The sequence below is a fragment of the Cervus elaphus genome, chromosome 14 (assembly GCF_910594005.1).
Source record: "Cervus elaphus chromosome 14, mCerEla1.1, whole genome shotgun sequence".
Taxonomy (NCBI): Eukaryota; Metazoa; Chordata; class Mammalia; order Artiodactyla; family Cervidae; genus Cervus; species Cervus elaphus.
The window spans coordinates 35,571,101-35,586,736 of NC_057828.1; the positions used below are offsets into that span (position 1 = coordinate 35,571,101).

The following is a 15,636-nucleotide window of genomic DNA, read 5'->3' on the forward strand; positions in this document are numbered from 1 at the left end:
GTCATCTATATATCTTCTTTGGAAAAATGTCTGTCTGGGTCCTCTCTCCATTTTTGATTGGGTTGTCTGTTTTGGTTTTTTTTTGTATTGAGTTATGGGATATTTCTATCTTTGGATATTAACCCCTTGTTGGTCACATAGTTTGCAGATATTTTCTACTATGCTATAGGTTTTGTTGTTGGTTTCTTTTGCATAGTAAAAGTTTTTAGGTCCCACTTATTTATTTTTGCTTTTATTTCTTTTGCCTTGGGACACCGATCTAAGAAAATATTGCTAAGATTTATGTCAGAGAATGATTTGCTTATGTTCCCCTCTAGGAGTTCTATCTACTCATGTAAAACTGACAGAATTTTATGACTGAATAGATGTGGGGGAGAAAAAGAAATTAAAAATAACCCTGGGTTGTTGACTTGAACAAAACCAGGTGAATGCTGGTGCTAAAGATTTTTCCAGAGTGAGAAAACGAAATAAAATGGAACCATTAAAATGTCCAACTAATTCAAAAGAAGGCAGGAAAGGAAAAAAAAAGAAAAGGTGAAGAAATAGCAGAAGGGGAAAAAAAGACATAACAAGATAGTAGATTTAAAGCCAAGTATACACATAATCACTTTTTTTTTACAAACATGCCTCAAATGTTTTAATAGATTTCAGCTTTTCCTTAAACTGTCTTTCCATAGTCAAAACAAAACAACAAAAAAAGACCTAATGTTAAAATCACTTAATAAACTTACAAACTTGAAAAATTAGACACTTCAGATAGGCAATAAACTTCATATTATGAAAGCAATATATTCCAAGTTTCAAAGATTTGACAAATTCTGCAGAATGTCTTTCATCAGTAGATGGAAACTTTCAAACGCCACAGTCTTCCGTCAGGTAGGACTGGGTGTCATTCACTGGTCTGAGGTCGAATCCGTTTCAAGGCATGTCGCGGTGGCACAGTAATGGTGGGGTGATAAAACGTACAGTCAGGTCGCGTACACTGCGTGTTAAACCTACAGTGTTTCGGATGATAGAGGGACACTCCATTTTCTTACAAGCTGGGAAGTGGCGGCACAGCTGATACTGGCAGGCGGTGCTGGTGCTGTGACTGGTTTTGGAGGCAGTCCTGGGGTTCTTCGGCTCATGTGAGTGAAGGGACAGTCTGGTTTAGTACATTTTGCATCATATTTACAATTTGGATGAACAAACAGACACTTCTCAGCAAATTTACAATTGGGAAAGGATTTGCAAGGCGACACGGGGTGACGGTAAGCGCACTCGTCCCCGTTCTTGCAGGCAGGCCAGTACCTGCAGCGCTCCAGCAGCTTCTCTGGCTTCTGTGCCACACTCAGCTCACTCATCTCAGCTTGACTGATCTGCAGAGTTTCCGCCATTACGGGGTCAATTTGCAATCGGGATAACAACTGCCTCTGTTGAGTTCCTTGACTTTTGTCTGTATCATCTCCTTTTGCTTCCTCTCCTTTAATGGGAGAACTTATCCTGGGGACTCTGCCTTGTCCCTGGACCCTTTCTGCTAGCAATTCTTCCTGAGAAGTTCGAGTTCTGGGAGCAACTGGGAGTGTCTGTTTCTGTGAGACTGTAGAATAGTTAGTTGTTTTTGTTACAGATTCTTGAGCTTCAGAAATAGCCTTCAAAATCAGATTCTTGTTAGCTTGTTTAGAAGGTGGAAGTGAAGGTCTCCGTTCGGGCTTCGCCGGCACCGACACACTGCCGGAGAGGCTTCCTGTAGGGACCCACAGTCATCATCTGCCTCCTCCTCTTCTCCATCGTGACTGAGCTCTTTTACTTTAACAACCGAACTTACCACAGGCAACTTTCTCTTCCGCAAGTTTTCTTCCTCAATACTCATCTTTTCTGAGTTGCTTCTGAAGAAGGGACTGTAAGTCTCTTCTAAGCTGTGAAGCACTTCTGGTTCACACAGACGTCCTGTCTCATACACTCGGCTGCTCTGAACATCAAGTTGTTTAGCGGCATGAATACTGTTTTGCTGCTGTTGAAACTGCAACCTGTTTAAATGAGCACCACTGTCTGCGTTTCGACTTGCAGGTGGTCGATAAATTTCAATAGAAGGGCGAGAAGAACCGTACGTAAGTGTCACTGTAGTTTTTTTCTTAGATAAGGGATTTTCCTGCACAAAATTGAGGTCTTCATCAGTGAGATCGTCTGGTTCTGGCTTAATATCAATCACATCTTCAGAGGGTGCTAGCTCCCTCAAAGGTTTCACTGTGGACATTAGTCGGGTTGCAGCTCCATCATCGCAAGTCTATCTGCTATTAGTGGCTTTCTGCTCCTGTGAACTTGTAGAAACTCTAGATTCTCTTTTTTCAGGTCTAGTGCTAGAAACTGCAAGACGTGGCACAGCAGCTTCGTGCCTTCTCTCATCTCCTGGACTGAAACTGCTCTTGTCTGAAGGTACGTTACCATCAAAGAGGTTGGTATCAGAAGACTTCAGACTAGAGGGGTCGGTTGTTACAGAACGAAGTTTATCTAATACACTGTGAAGCCATACGGTGAATGGAATTGCGTTGTTCCCTAGAAACAGGGACAGGTCCTCTGTCATTTGGTCCTCACTTTTCTTGTTGGCCACCATCACCATAATGTAATCAGGAAGTTCTTCATTGACATAAGCTCCTAATTCTTGCAATTTCCCTTAATGGCACTGGCTGATCTCCGTGGTGATCTCCATGGCTCCACGGGGGGAAGCGGCGGGCATTGCGCGGCATCCCACGGACCAGGGGCCCGACGCCAGCTTCCCCACCCGCAGCCAGACCTCCACCCCCATAATCACTTTTAAAGGACAGATATTGTCAGATTGGATAAAAAAAGCAAAACTCAACTATATGCTGTCCATAGAAACCCATATTAAATATGAAGATATAAGTATGTTAAAAGTAAAACAATAGGAAAAAAATACAATGATAACACTAATCGAAAGCAAGTAGGAGTCAGTCAAAATACAGAAACCATGGGCTTTTCTCTATACTAGCATGAAGAATAAGAAAATGAAAATTTTAAATATGTATATTGCTTATGATAGATAATACTCTTAAAAATCTAGAGGTTAATTCTAAAGAAATATGCGTAAGGCCTTTATTCAGAAAACTATAAAAAACTGAAAAAAATTAAAGATGACCTAAATGGTGTGCCAGACATCCTGGAATGTGAAGTCAGGTGGGCCTTAGAAAGCATCACTATGAACAAAGCTAGTGGAGGTGATAGAATTCCAGTTGAGCTTCAAATCCTGAAAGATGATGCTGTGAAAGTGCTACACTCAATATGCCAGCAAATTTGGAAAACTCAGCAGTGGCCACAGGAATGGAAAAGGTCAGTTTTCATTCCAATCCCAAAGGAAGGCAATGCCAAAGAATGCTCAAACTACTGCACAACTGCACTCATCTCACATGCTAGTAAAGTAATGCTCAAAATTCTCCAAGCCAGGCTTCAGCAATATGTGAACCGTGAACTTCCAGATGTTCAAGCTGGTTTTAGAAAAGGCAGAGGAACCAGAGATCAAATTGCCAGCATCTACTGGATCATCAAAAAAGCAAGAGAGTTTCAGAAAAACATCTATTTCTGCTTTATTGACTATGCCAAGGGCTTTGACTGTGTGGATCACAATAAACTGTGGAAAGTTCTGAAAGAGATGGGAATACCAGACCACCTGATCCACCTCTTGAGAAACCTGTATGCAGGTCAGGAAGCAACAGTTAGAACTGGACATGGAACAACAGACTGGTTCCAAATAGGAAAAGGAGTACGTCAAGGCTGTATATTGTCACCCTGCTTATTTAACTTATATGCAGAGTATATCATGAGAAAGGCTGGGCTGGAAGAAGCACAAGCTGGAATCAAGATTGCTGGGAGAAATATCAATAACCTCAGATATGCAGATGACACCACCCTTATGGCAGAAAGTGAAGAGGAACTAAAAAGCCTCTTGATGAAAGTGAAAGAGGAGAGTGAAAAAGTTGGCTTAAAGGTCAACATTCAGAAAACTAAGATCATGGCATCTGGTCCCATCACTTCATGGGAAATAGATAGGGAAACAGTGGAAGCAGTGTCAGACTTTATTTTTTGGGGCTCCAAAATCACTGCAAATGGTGATTGCAGCCATGAAATTAAAAGATGCTTACTCCTTGGAAGGAAAGTTATGACCAACCTAGATAGTATGTTAAAAAGCAGAGGCATTACTTTGCCAACAAAGGTCCATCTAGTCAAGGCTATGGTTTTTCCAGTGGTCATGTATGGATGTGAAAGTTGGACTGTGAAGAAAGCTGAGCACTGAAGAATTGATGCTTTTGAACTGTGGTGTTGGAGAAGACTCTTGAGAGTCCCTTGGACTGCAAGGAGATCCAACCAGTCCATCCTAAAGGAGATCAGTCCTGGGTGTTCATTGGAAGGACTGATGCTGAAGCTGAAACTCCAATACTTTGGCCACCTTATGTGAAGAGTTGACTCATTGGAAAAGACCCTGATGCTAGGAGGGATTGGGGGCAGGAGGAGAAGGGGACGACAGAGGATGAGATGGCTCGATGGACATGAGTTTGAGTAAACTCCAGGAGTTTGTGATAGACAGGGAGGCCTGGCATGCTGCGATTCATGGGGTCACAAAGAGTCGGACATGACTGAGCAACTGAACTGAACTGAACTAGACTGATATGTAATTTTACTATTAGACATATATTATCATAAGATATCAAGTCTTCCTCCCACGAATGACCTATACCTTTAATGTAATCTCAATCAAAACTACTTAATGGCTTTTTGAAAGCTAACTAATTATAAATGTATTTGGAAATGCAAAAGGCAAGAAATAGGACATTTTTTAGTTCTAAGAAAAATGTTGGAAGACTTGGTCTACCAGATACAAGGTTATAAGAATCAAGACATGATGGTAATAGCACAAAGAAGTAGTAACACAGACACCAAGGATATAAAACACAAAGCCCAGAAACAGACTCACACATATATGCAAACCTGATTTATAACAAAGGTATCAGGCAAATGACTGTCTTCTCAATAGATGATGTTGGGATATATAAATAACCCAATCGAAAAAGTAACCCCCTACACTTCCCATCAGATACAAAAATAAATTCCATGTACACTGTAGTTCTAAATGTAAAAAGCAAGATTATAAGTTTTCTGAAAGATAATATAGGAGAATATCTTCAGAATATCTGATGGCCTTGGGGATAGGGAAATACGTTTTTATATAGGTCAGAAAAGATACTAAAAAATAAAGGGAAAACACTGGTAAATTGGACCACATTAAAATTAAGAAATTCTAATCAAGAAAGAAAGAGAAAAAAGAAACCTATCAAGAGAGTTCCAAGAAAAACCACAAAAAAATAGGAAAATATGTTTCAACAGAGGTAACCAATAATGGGCTTATACTCATATTAAGAACTTTAAAAAAACATTGTCAGATAATTCAAAAAAATAAGTAGGATATTTGAACAGGCATGTCACTAAAAAGGACATCAAATGGCAGATACATGAGAAGATACTCAATCACATGAGAAATCAGAGAAATGAAAATAAAAATCACAATGAGAACACTCTAGGACCACCAGAAAAACAGAATATCAAGTATTGGCAAGGATATTGAGCAATGGTATCACTCATGCTGCTGACAGAAGTGTCAACTAATAAAAAAATCACCTTGGAAAAGTTTGCCCTTTTTTACTCAAATTGAGCATATACATACACTGTGACCAACAATGACACTCCAAGGTACATACCCAACATAAATGTGTACAATGCACACCAACAGACGCATAAAAGAATGCTCACAGCAGCAATAATCACAATATCCCCAAACTGGAAAAATACAAATATCTGTCAGCAATACATAAATACATAATTCTGTTATATTCATACAGTAGATCTATCAATGAAAATGAATAAACTTCTAACACATGCAACTAAAAAAATCTATGAATCTATCAAATATAATACTGAAAAATAGCTACACAAGAAAGAATAAGTACTATGTGATTCAATTTATGTAATATTTTAAAATCCAGGCAAAAATCAATTTGAATGTTTGGGGATCATGCTTAGGGATCAATTTTCATAAAAGTCAAGCGAGTGTTTAGCTTTAAGAGAATGAGAGGTGATGATTGGGAGTGGGCATGAAGAGGGCTTGTGGGACATGGTAATGTTAGACATCTTACAGGGACAATTACATGGTTGTTCATTTGGAGATAAATCCTAAAGCTGTACATTTTTGTTTTGCATACTTTTCTGAATTTATGTTAAATTGTGTCATTAGAAATATCAAAGGATGGCATGACCAGCTAATGTACATATTATAGAATGCTGCTCTGAGATGAGGAAGGAAGATGAAGACTGATATGTGGAGGTTATTAATGACCTTGAAAAGAAATGGTTTAGGGGAATATGGGGGGAGAAGCTCAAATAAACTATGTTGAAGAGAGAATGGGCCATGAGGAACAGAGGCGTGAGTATAGACAACTGCTTCAAAAGCCTTTGGTATGAAGGGGAGTAGCTGGGTGATAGTTCAAAGGGAATGTAAGATGAAGAGAATATATTGTGTTTACTTGCTTTAAGACAGGAGCTAGTATAGCACATATTTTGCTAAAAACCCAGTTAAGAGGGATATAAGGTACAAGAGCAAGAGGAGATACGTGCAAGAGTGAAATCTTTGAAAGAAGTGAGGAAGACTTGGAACATAAAGCACACAGAAGCAGAGACTGACCTTTGACACAAACAGGATAAACAAGTGAATCTATAATAGTTATAAATAGAACACTAAGAGAAGATGTAAGAGGGAAACTAATTCTAATGTGGGAAAAGGAGGAATGGAAGCATGTAATTAGGGAAGGTAGGATGGGAGGGGACATTTGAACTAAGTTTGGTAGGTAAACATTTCAATAGGTAGAGGATAAGAAGGAAGCATTTTAGGCAGGCATTATTACATAAGCCAAAGTCAATTCTTCAAAGAGAAATGGAACTGGGAAATAAGCTTATGAAGTAGCAAGAAGTGAGTGGTGTGTGTGCTTATAGCTAATACTTGTGAGAATGACAGAAGAATGAGAAGCGAGGCTGGAAATGTAGTTTGAAGAAAATAGCAGATGGCTTGGGAGATTGGTCCTAATCCTATGGGTATTAAGTAGCTATCATAGCTTATTCAGTTGGAAAAAAACCATATAATTTACTTAGTCTTTCTGATTTTTTTTTAAAAGAAAGGAACTCTTTCCTAAATACTAGAAAAAAGCTTGGATTAGAGAATGAGAAGGAGCAAGGAAATTTGGGCCGGAAAGAGCTTTTAGAAAAATTTAACAACAAAACCTGTGGATAATAATGAGAGTGGAACTATGATTCATTATATTTTCCCCTGGAACATTCCATTTTTGGTTCCATCATTCCATTATTTTCACCCAGATCAAAGGATTTAAAAGTATCATTTGATCTTAAAATATAATTATTTTAGACTCCTCGAGAGATTGGGACATTCAGAAGCATCTATGTATATGGGGAGTTTAGAAAGCCACAAACATGCCCAGGGAAAATGCATTCTCAGAAAAGTCCTAAGAAGACCTGAAGCTTTCACTTCAGGCTGATCTCTAGGCTCACAGCAGGCCTAACTGTAAGCTAACGTCCAGCACAGTCAAAGTGCAAAGACTTGGAGAGCTGGTTGTTCTATTTTTGGGGGGCTTCTTGGCTTTCTTGTTGTTGTTTGTTTCAGCTGCTGGCAGTCAAGGAAATCTCTCAAACATCAGCTGAATATGAGCTAATGGAACAGAGATCTCAGTGATCACACACAACAAGGAATAGTTTTTACAGAAATAGTTTGGAAAATTCTTTAAAGGACTATGACAGCCTTCAACAATAAAAAAGACATCAAACCTTAAAAAAATAGGGTATCTGATTTCCAGAGTTATCACATATAACAGTTTAATGCCCAGTTTTCAACAACAAAAAATCAGTAGGCATACAAAGAAAGAGGAAAACATGGCTCACTCAATTCAACAGAATAAACTGACAGGAACCATGCCTATGAAACTGCAGACATCAGACTTACTAGACGAAAACTTTAAAATGACTGCCTAAGAACACTCAGAATGCTAAGAGAAAGTACAAACTAAGAACTAAAGGAAGTCAGGAAAACAGATTATAGAAAAGAACCAAACAAATTCTGGAGCTGAAAACAACAAAAACTGAAATAAAAAATTCACTAAAGAGATTTTAGAGATTTGGGCAGCAGAAGAAAGAATCTGAAAATTTGAAGATGGAACAATTGAAATAATTGAGTCTGAGAAGCAGGAAAAAAAAATGAAGAATTACCAAATGATCCAACAATTACTTTCTGATTATATTTGAAAGTAGGACCTCAAACAGATACTTGTGCATCAATGTTCATAGCAGCCTTACCCACAACAGCCAATAGGTTGAAACTCCCCCAAAATCCATTAAGAGATAAAAGGAAAAACAAAGTGTGGCATATATGTACAGTGGAATATTATTCACCCTTATAAAGATATAAAATTATGATACACATTACAATATGGATGAAACTTGAAAACTGTATGCTCAATGAAATAAGCCAGTCAAAATGAGAAACACTTATGTGAAGTATCTAGAATAGACAAACTTATATAAAGACATAAAGCAGAAAATGTTCCCAAAGGTTGTGGGAAGAGGGGAATGGAAGTTATTATTTAATTGGTAGAGTTTTTGTTTGGGATGATGAAAATGTTCTGGAAATGAAGTGAGTACTGTTTATGGTTGAACAACACTGTGAATGTACTTAGTGTAATTAATTGTACACTTAAAATTTTAAATGGTTAAAATAGCAAATTTTGTGTTATATATATTCACCACAATAAAAAAGTACCAAAAATGTAGATGCATATGAAAAAAGTACCCAATACTCACCAGTTCTAGTTTCCATTTTTCAGCCTCACCAGCAGAAGCAACTTTGATAGTATCGGCATTGCCACATGAAAATGATCTCTTTGGAGCTTCATCCAACCTATAGTCTTCACCTGTTGTAACCCAAGAATTCTGCATGTTTCCCTAAAATAAAATGTGAAAGTACTTGCAATTGACTTTTAACTTCTAAATCAATATACATACTTTACAAATGGAATACTGATTATCTGTGATGAAAGGAATAAGGAAAACAGCAGATGCTTCTAGATACAAATCAACAATTATTTTGCATTTTCAAGCCGTTAGGGGCATATTCCAAATCCGTGTTGCAAAGTTGAATTCCTACAGGTACAGGCAATAATGTAAATGAGCGAAGAGGGCTCTATATCAGTGTATTGAACAAATGAAATTGTCTCTTACCTCTTTCGAGACATATACTCTTGAAACACATAAATCTCTCTTGGTTTGTTTTCTATTTTCCACATTTCATATAAAGCTTTGACTAATAATAATAATTACTACATAAGATGTTTACTATGTACCAGACACTGTTTTATGTCCTCCACATATATTAACTTAGTTAATCATTACAATAATTCTATGGGACAAGTTTCATTGTTATCTCCATTTTATAGATGAGGAAACTGAGTTACAGAGAGTAACTGCTAAAAGTCACAGAGGTAGAAAGTGACTAATAAGTGGCAGAGCTAGGATCTGAACCCTAGCAATCTAGCTCTAGAGTCCTAAACCACTATGCTCTTCTGCCTTTTCAGAAAACTATTTATCTTCAATGAGAAAAAACAGTGCATGGTGATAAACAGAACTGACATGCAGCTTGCCTGTCAAGGATCCAAAAAGTAGTCACAGGGACCATGACAAAGCAACCCCAGAAAGAAGTTACTATTCAGTTCCAGTCAATTGCTGCCGTGTGTGAATGCCATCTCATATTACCCCCAAAAAATCTTTAGATTTTCAAAAAGATGAGGCAGATATCTGGCTCTTCAATTGAAACACTGTTAAATACTGAGTCAGTTTTTCAAATAGACAAAACATGTCTAGAGACTGAATTTGGTGTACCCACTGTCAATTGGCAAACTTTGGCATTCTCTCAGCATTCAGTATAATAAGCAGCTCAAAATCTGGGTGATTTATGTGTGAATCCAGAACTAAAATATTTATTTAATTTATCCAACAAGTAATTAATGAACTCCTATTAAGGGCTAAGGGACACAGTAGTATTCATAAGCAAGGATATGTCCCCAAACGCAGAACTATACTGTGGTGTCATATCATGTTAGAATGTGGTAAACTGTATTCATTCAAAGTAGTATTCTGAGATTCTATTCCATATTCTTTGGGAAGTTCAAAGAACTTGTATAATACTATGTTCAGGCATTCTGCTAAAAGCTTGGTGGCCAGTGGTGGGTGGTAAAAATGAGCAAGACCAATCTTAACCTTGAGGAGTTTATAGGCTAACGAAGAAGAGAAAAACCTAAGCAGATAATTTCAACTTAATAAAGCCATAAGTGTGCATGTCAGGACAAGGCCAGACAGAAGAGGTATACTAAGAGCAACTGGAGATTCAAGGAAAGTTTCTGGAGAAGTTTTGACACTGGTGTGATATCTTGAAGGATGAAAAAAATAAGTTAGATGCCAAGAAGTGAGAACACCATGAGAAAACTCACAGAAATGAGAAATAGCATGGTGCTTCCCAGAGGCTTTTAGGAAATTCAGTATTATTAAAGGTTGACATACAAGGCAATAATGTCAGAAGATGAAAGTAGAACTGTTTATGACAGCCAAAGCATGGAAACAACCTAAACGTCCATTTACAGATGAATAAATAAAGATGTGGTACACATACACAATGGAATACTACTCAGTCATGAAAAATGAAATAATGCCATTTGCAGCAACATGGATGCAACTAGAGATTATCATACTAAGTGAAGTAGGTCAGAAAGAGAAAGACAAATACCATTTAATATCACTTATCATGTGCCATATTTGTACCTAAAATTTGGCACAAATTAATCTACGTACAAAACAGAAACAAGCTCATAGACATAGAGAACAGATTTGCAGTTGGCAAGGGATAGGGGAAAAGAGAGAAGGATAGACTGGGAGCTTGCTGTTGGTAGAAGCAAGCTATTACATTTAGAATTGATAAACAAGAAGGTCTTAATGTATAACACAGAGAACTATTTGATATATTCAATATCTTGTGATAAACCATAAGGGAAAAGAGTATAAAAAAGAACGCAAATATGTGTATAACAGCTATTTTGTGGTACAGCAGAGATTGGCACAGCATTGTAAATCAATTATGAAAGTGCGTGTGTTAGTTGCACAGTCGTGTCCAATTCTATACGACCCCATGGACTGTAGCCTGCCAGCCTCCTCTGTCTATAGAATTCTCCAGGCAAGAATACTGGAGTGGGTAGCCATTCCCTTCTTCAGGGGATCTTCCTGACCTAGGAATGGAACCCAGATCTCCCACATGGCAGGCAGATTCTTTACTGTCTGAGCCACCAGGAAAAATGAAAAAAAAAAAAAAGAAGAAGCCAGAGAATTAAATAAGGATCTGGAAAGTAAAGTATGCCATGCTAATAAGCTTGAACTTGATTCTTTAAGTAGGGAAAAATCTTCCAAGATTTAATTGTATTAAAAATAGTCTTGCAGAGCAATGAAGGAAAGTGGTACAAATTTCCTATGGAGAAATTGGAGGATGTATGTAGACTATAGATCACTGATTTATGATATCAAATAATATTGTTTGGAAATAAGTGCTAGTCTAATTGACATGTTCTTTCACAGATAGCTTTCAAAAAACTTGAATGATATTTGATCAAGATATAAAAAGTCAAACTACATTTACATCCCTGAAGATCACTGAAGACCTCTGATTTCTTAATTGAGGGGAGGGGTTGAAATGGAAGGGATGAAGAGACATGGAAAGAAATAGCTCAGAAATTTTCTACTTAAAAAGAAATTCTAATAAAAAGAGTATTTCAATATAATTTTTGAATTTGCAAGAAAAGCCCCTCAAGAAGGAATATGATAAAAAATGAAGATGCAAATGAAATATTCTTTGAATGGTTTTAGTTATTTAAAAATAATCTGCTTGCCTTTCAACTGTTAAGTCAAAAACTAAGCTAAAAGCTAAAAGTCATGTAGGCTACCATCAAAGTCCCAGTCCATGGCAAAGATGGTTTGGTTAAATACTGATAAGCTATTCCTAATCTAGTCAGAAAGGCAGTATTATTCAAGGCCAGGGAGATGGATCAGGGGAGTCAGACAGTGCTGTGTTTGAGTTCTAGCTTTGTAGGTTACTTAACTGATGTATACCTTAATTTAATCATCTGAAAGCAGATGTAACAACACCTGCCTTATGCGGCTATCATAAGACTGAAATGATACAATGTAAACAAAGTATTTGATACAGTACCTGGTACAGCATAACCATGCAGTCATCAATAAATATTAATTATTACTCTATACATATTTCAATTGTTTTTCCAAAGAAGGCATTAAGAAACATTGAAAATATATATTCAAATCTGCCAATAGCTTAGGCAAGATTTACCATCAACACGGTAATAGGCTCATTAAAAAGAGTTTAGGAAAAAAGGAAGATAATATCTCTCGATCTGTTTATATTTAAGATATTCTAAGTAGCTTTATTTATATCAGAACTCTCAATACAACACTATTCATAGGTTGCCAAAATGCCTCAATTCACCTCCACAAGTAGAAAGTGGGAAAAATAATTTTGTAACAACAAAATAAAACAGAAGACTAACATTAAAATAGGTATCAAGTTCACCTGACACATATGCAACAATCATTTCAATATCTGCATTATGTTTTTTCATGTGAATGTTTTTTTTAAAAAAAAGCTTTCTACAACTCTATCCTTTCTATAATCTGTGTATCTGTAGTTTTCTTAAGCAAGTTTCCTTTGTTCATAAGGCAAAGCATGTGTGCTTTTACCATCATTTCCTTCCCCTTTTGCATTACTCACTTCTCTAGCCCTCTGATTCACTTGTCTGCCTTATTTCCTTTCTCATTTCACTTCCCCATCTTCCACTTCTTTGCACTGTATAAATATCAAAGACTATGAATAACTGAGTCACTGTTCACTGCATATTTGGAGGAAAATCAAAAGAATATATTATTTTAAAAATGAGCTTACTTGTAAGTACTTTTTAATGAATCATTTTCAAATTGACCCAAAATAATAGCACCTAAGGCAAAATTTTTAAACACTAATATTAATAATACAATACTATAAATATTCAGAAAAAGTTATATGATGAGGAAAATAGCTGATCACAAAGTGATGTGTAATTGCAGAAAAATAAACTAAAGTGCTAATCAGCTCACATTATTATTCAGAGTTAACACATCCAGATACAATAGCAAATTCTAACACATAGAACTCCAGGATTACAAATGAAACAACAGGTCAGGTTAAGAAAAAAACTTCAAAAATTAGAGGACACCTAAGTAAAACATTAAAAGAGTTGTTTTTTTTCCTAAACAGAACTAATAATGACTAAAGCAAAAGCACCAAAATACACTGCAAAGTAAAGCCGAAACAGGCAAGTACCAAAACTTTCCCATGGAAAATTGAGTTTTGTCTCAAAAAGCAGAACAACTGTTATCAACTACATCCCACAGCAAAAGAGTAAAAAATATTTTGAAGGCAAAAGTATCTCTGACAACTCATAAAGAGAAATTAAATTTAAACATTATTTAAATATCGTTATAAAAATTTTATGTCACAGAATTATAGAGATCACATAATTCTCTGTTCCTCAAAATGTATTCCACCGATAGATTCACTTTGGTAACGTGCTCAAACACTAACCCAGACCAACTCTCAGGGGATAAAGCCGAGGATCTGCACTGTCAGCAGGCATCCCAAACCCCATTCACAATAAAGAGTAAGGACTGCTAATATTGGCGAATTTCTCAAATTGCCAATAAATGAACAGAGGACTTACAAGGTGAAGCCACGCCTGAAAAATCCTATAAAATTACTTGCCAGACATACAGCTTGTTAGGGTCAATGGGAAGAGTAACATTTTGAATCTTGGACACACGTCAGTGTTCTTTCTGCTACACCATGCTAATTCGACTTATTGGAACTCAAAGTTCAAAGATGATTTAGAGAAATACAACAGAAATCTAAGCTACAGTTCTGAACAGTTGCTGGGTTTAACGGAGTCCAGCCCTGTTAACACACTTCCTATATGACATACTTGCTGCTTTCAGACTTGCTCTTTCGTATGGAAAACACACAAATGGTAATGCTCAGAGAGGAAACTGGCGTGGCTGCTGGGCACCACTGCATCATTTAATTTGAGGATTCATACCACCATAGTGATTTTTAATTTCTGCAGCCCCAAGTGAATACCAGCACAGTACGTCTGCCAAACTTTAAGAAAAAAACTGAAGCAGTTAAGAAGGCTGAGGGAGAGGGTAGGAGGCAACATTCAGACTATATATATTTTAGTTTAATGGTTTAAATAAATGCTCACAGATTCATCCAGAAGTGTTTGTTCCCTCATTTCTTCTTGTCCTCGAGATTTCAGCTCTTGTTGGAGCCTTTCATTTTCAAGCACAACTACTTGTACCCTATTTTTCATTCCAGAGAGTTCCTCCTATAAAAAGCAGAAACAAATACCAAATACATTAAGCGTTTTTTCTTGCCTCTTTTTTTTCTTTTTAAGAAATGCCACTTGCAGACTGCATACATTAAGCAATCCTAAGTAGTGCTTTTCTTTTTTTTTTCTCATTTATTTTTATTAGTTGGAGGCTAATTACTTTACAATATTGTGTAGTGCTTTTCTTTGTTGATTACTAGATGATCCAACATGATATGAAGCATGGAAGACTGATGCTCTCTATCCATTTTCTGAAATATTATAATTATATCTCGACAAACAAGAAACTCAAGCATTAGCTAACAAACAGAAGGCTGGGGGAAGACAGTAGACGGCCTGCTAATGGCCATACCACAGGACTGTGTGGTTTCTGACAATTTTATTTTACAGACTTATATAAATTCTTTAATTAAAGGGTTTCTCTAAAAGACTTCTAAACATGATGTAGATACACTCCTAAACAAATAAGGAAAGATATATTATTATTTATGCTCAAATGCCAATAACATTGAAAACTGACAGAGGGCTACATAGATAATAAAGGACACTGAGACAGAAAGGTGAGGAAAGTTACAGTGATTATCTATGAACGGGTAGCCAGATGGAAGGAAACTATGAGTGAAAAAAGCTTGGTGGATAGTTCTTAAAGAGTGTTTCCTTGGCTGTGCAGGGAGTAATATAAAGAATTATAGGTATATAACAATTTGTATAGCTATTAAGTAGCATCTCATCCCCCAAAAAATGTAAAAAATACTGATATATTGAGGGTATAACACTTAATCTTCATTACCATTATAATAAACAACTATTGCACAGCATATAAAAATTCCATTCCATTTATCTTTTCAGAAAAAAAATTCAAAGCTGTAATTGAAAACCATAATTAAACAAATATTGTAGACTTCCAATTTTTGGTCTGACATATAAGAAGCTTGGAAGACATCACTCCCATCTTCATAACCAGAAAAAGAGCTGAACAAGCTTAAAAATAAACTACTCTTCTTAGATCCATCAGAGAATTAAGGTCACAGGGAAAACTATTATCCCTCAGAATGGAAAG

At 36.6% G+C, this 15,636-nt stretch overlaps 1 protein-coding gene and 1 pseudogene across 12 annotated transcripts in view; both read right to left on the minus strand.

Annotated features, from left to right (window-relative positions):
- SDCCAG8 (SHH signaling and ciliogenesis regulator SDCCAG8) overlaps nt 1-15,636 on the minus strand; it is a 247,055-nt gene that overhangs the window by 205,209 nt on the left and 26,210 nt on the right. For 9 of the 11 annotated variants that reach the window (XR_006344971.1, XM_043924027.1, XM_043924022.1 and 6 more), the window contains exons 5-6: nt 14,451-14,573; nt 8,908-9,048 (exon numbers count right to left, since the gene is read on the minus strand). Coding sequence is in view for 10 of the 11 variants with exons in the window: in XM_043924027.1 (XP_043779962.1) it covers nt 8,908-9,048; nt 14,451-14,573 (264 nt within the window). In the remaining variant the exon portion in view is untranslated. The remainder of the gene's footprint in view (nt 1-8,907; nt 9,049-14,450; nt 14,574-15,636) is intronic. The other 2 variants (XM_043924028.1, XM_043924026.1) reach the window with 1 other exon arrangement.
- Nucleotides 770-2,861, minus strand: LOC122707974 (annotated as a pseudogene). Its single transcript, XR_006344972.1, has one exon. The product of XR_006344972.1 is annotated as a zinc finger CCCH domain-containing protein 14-like (transcript).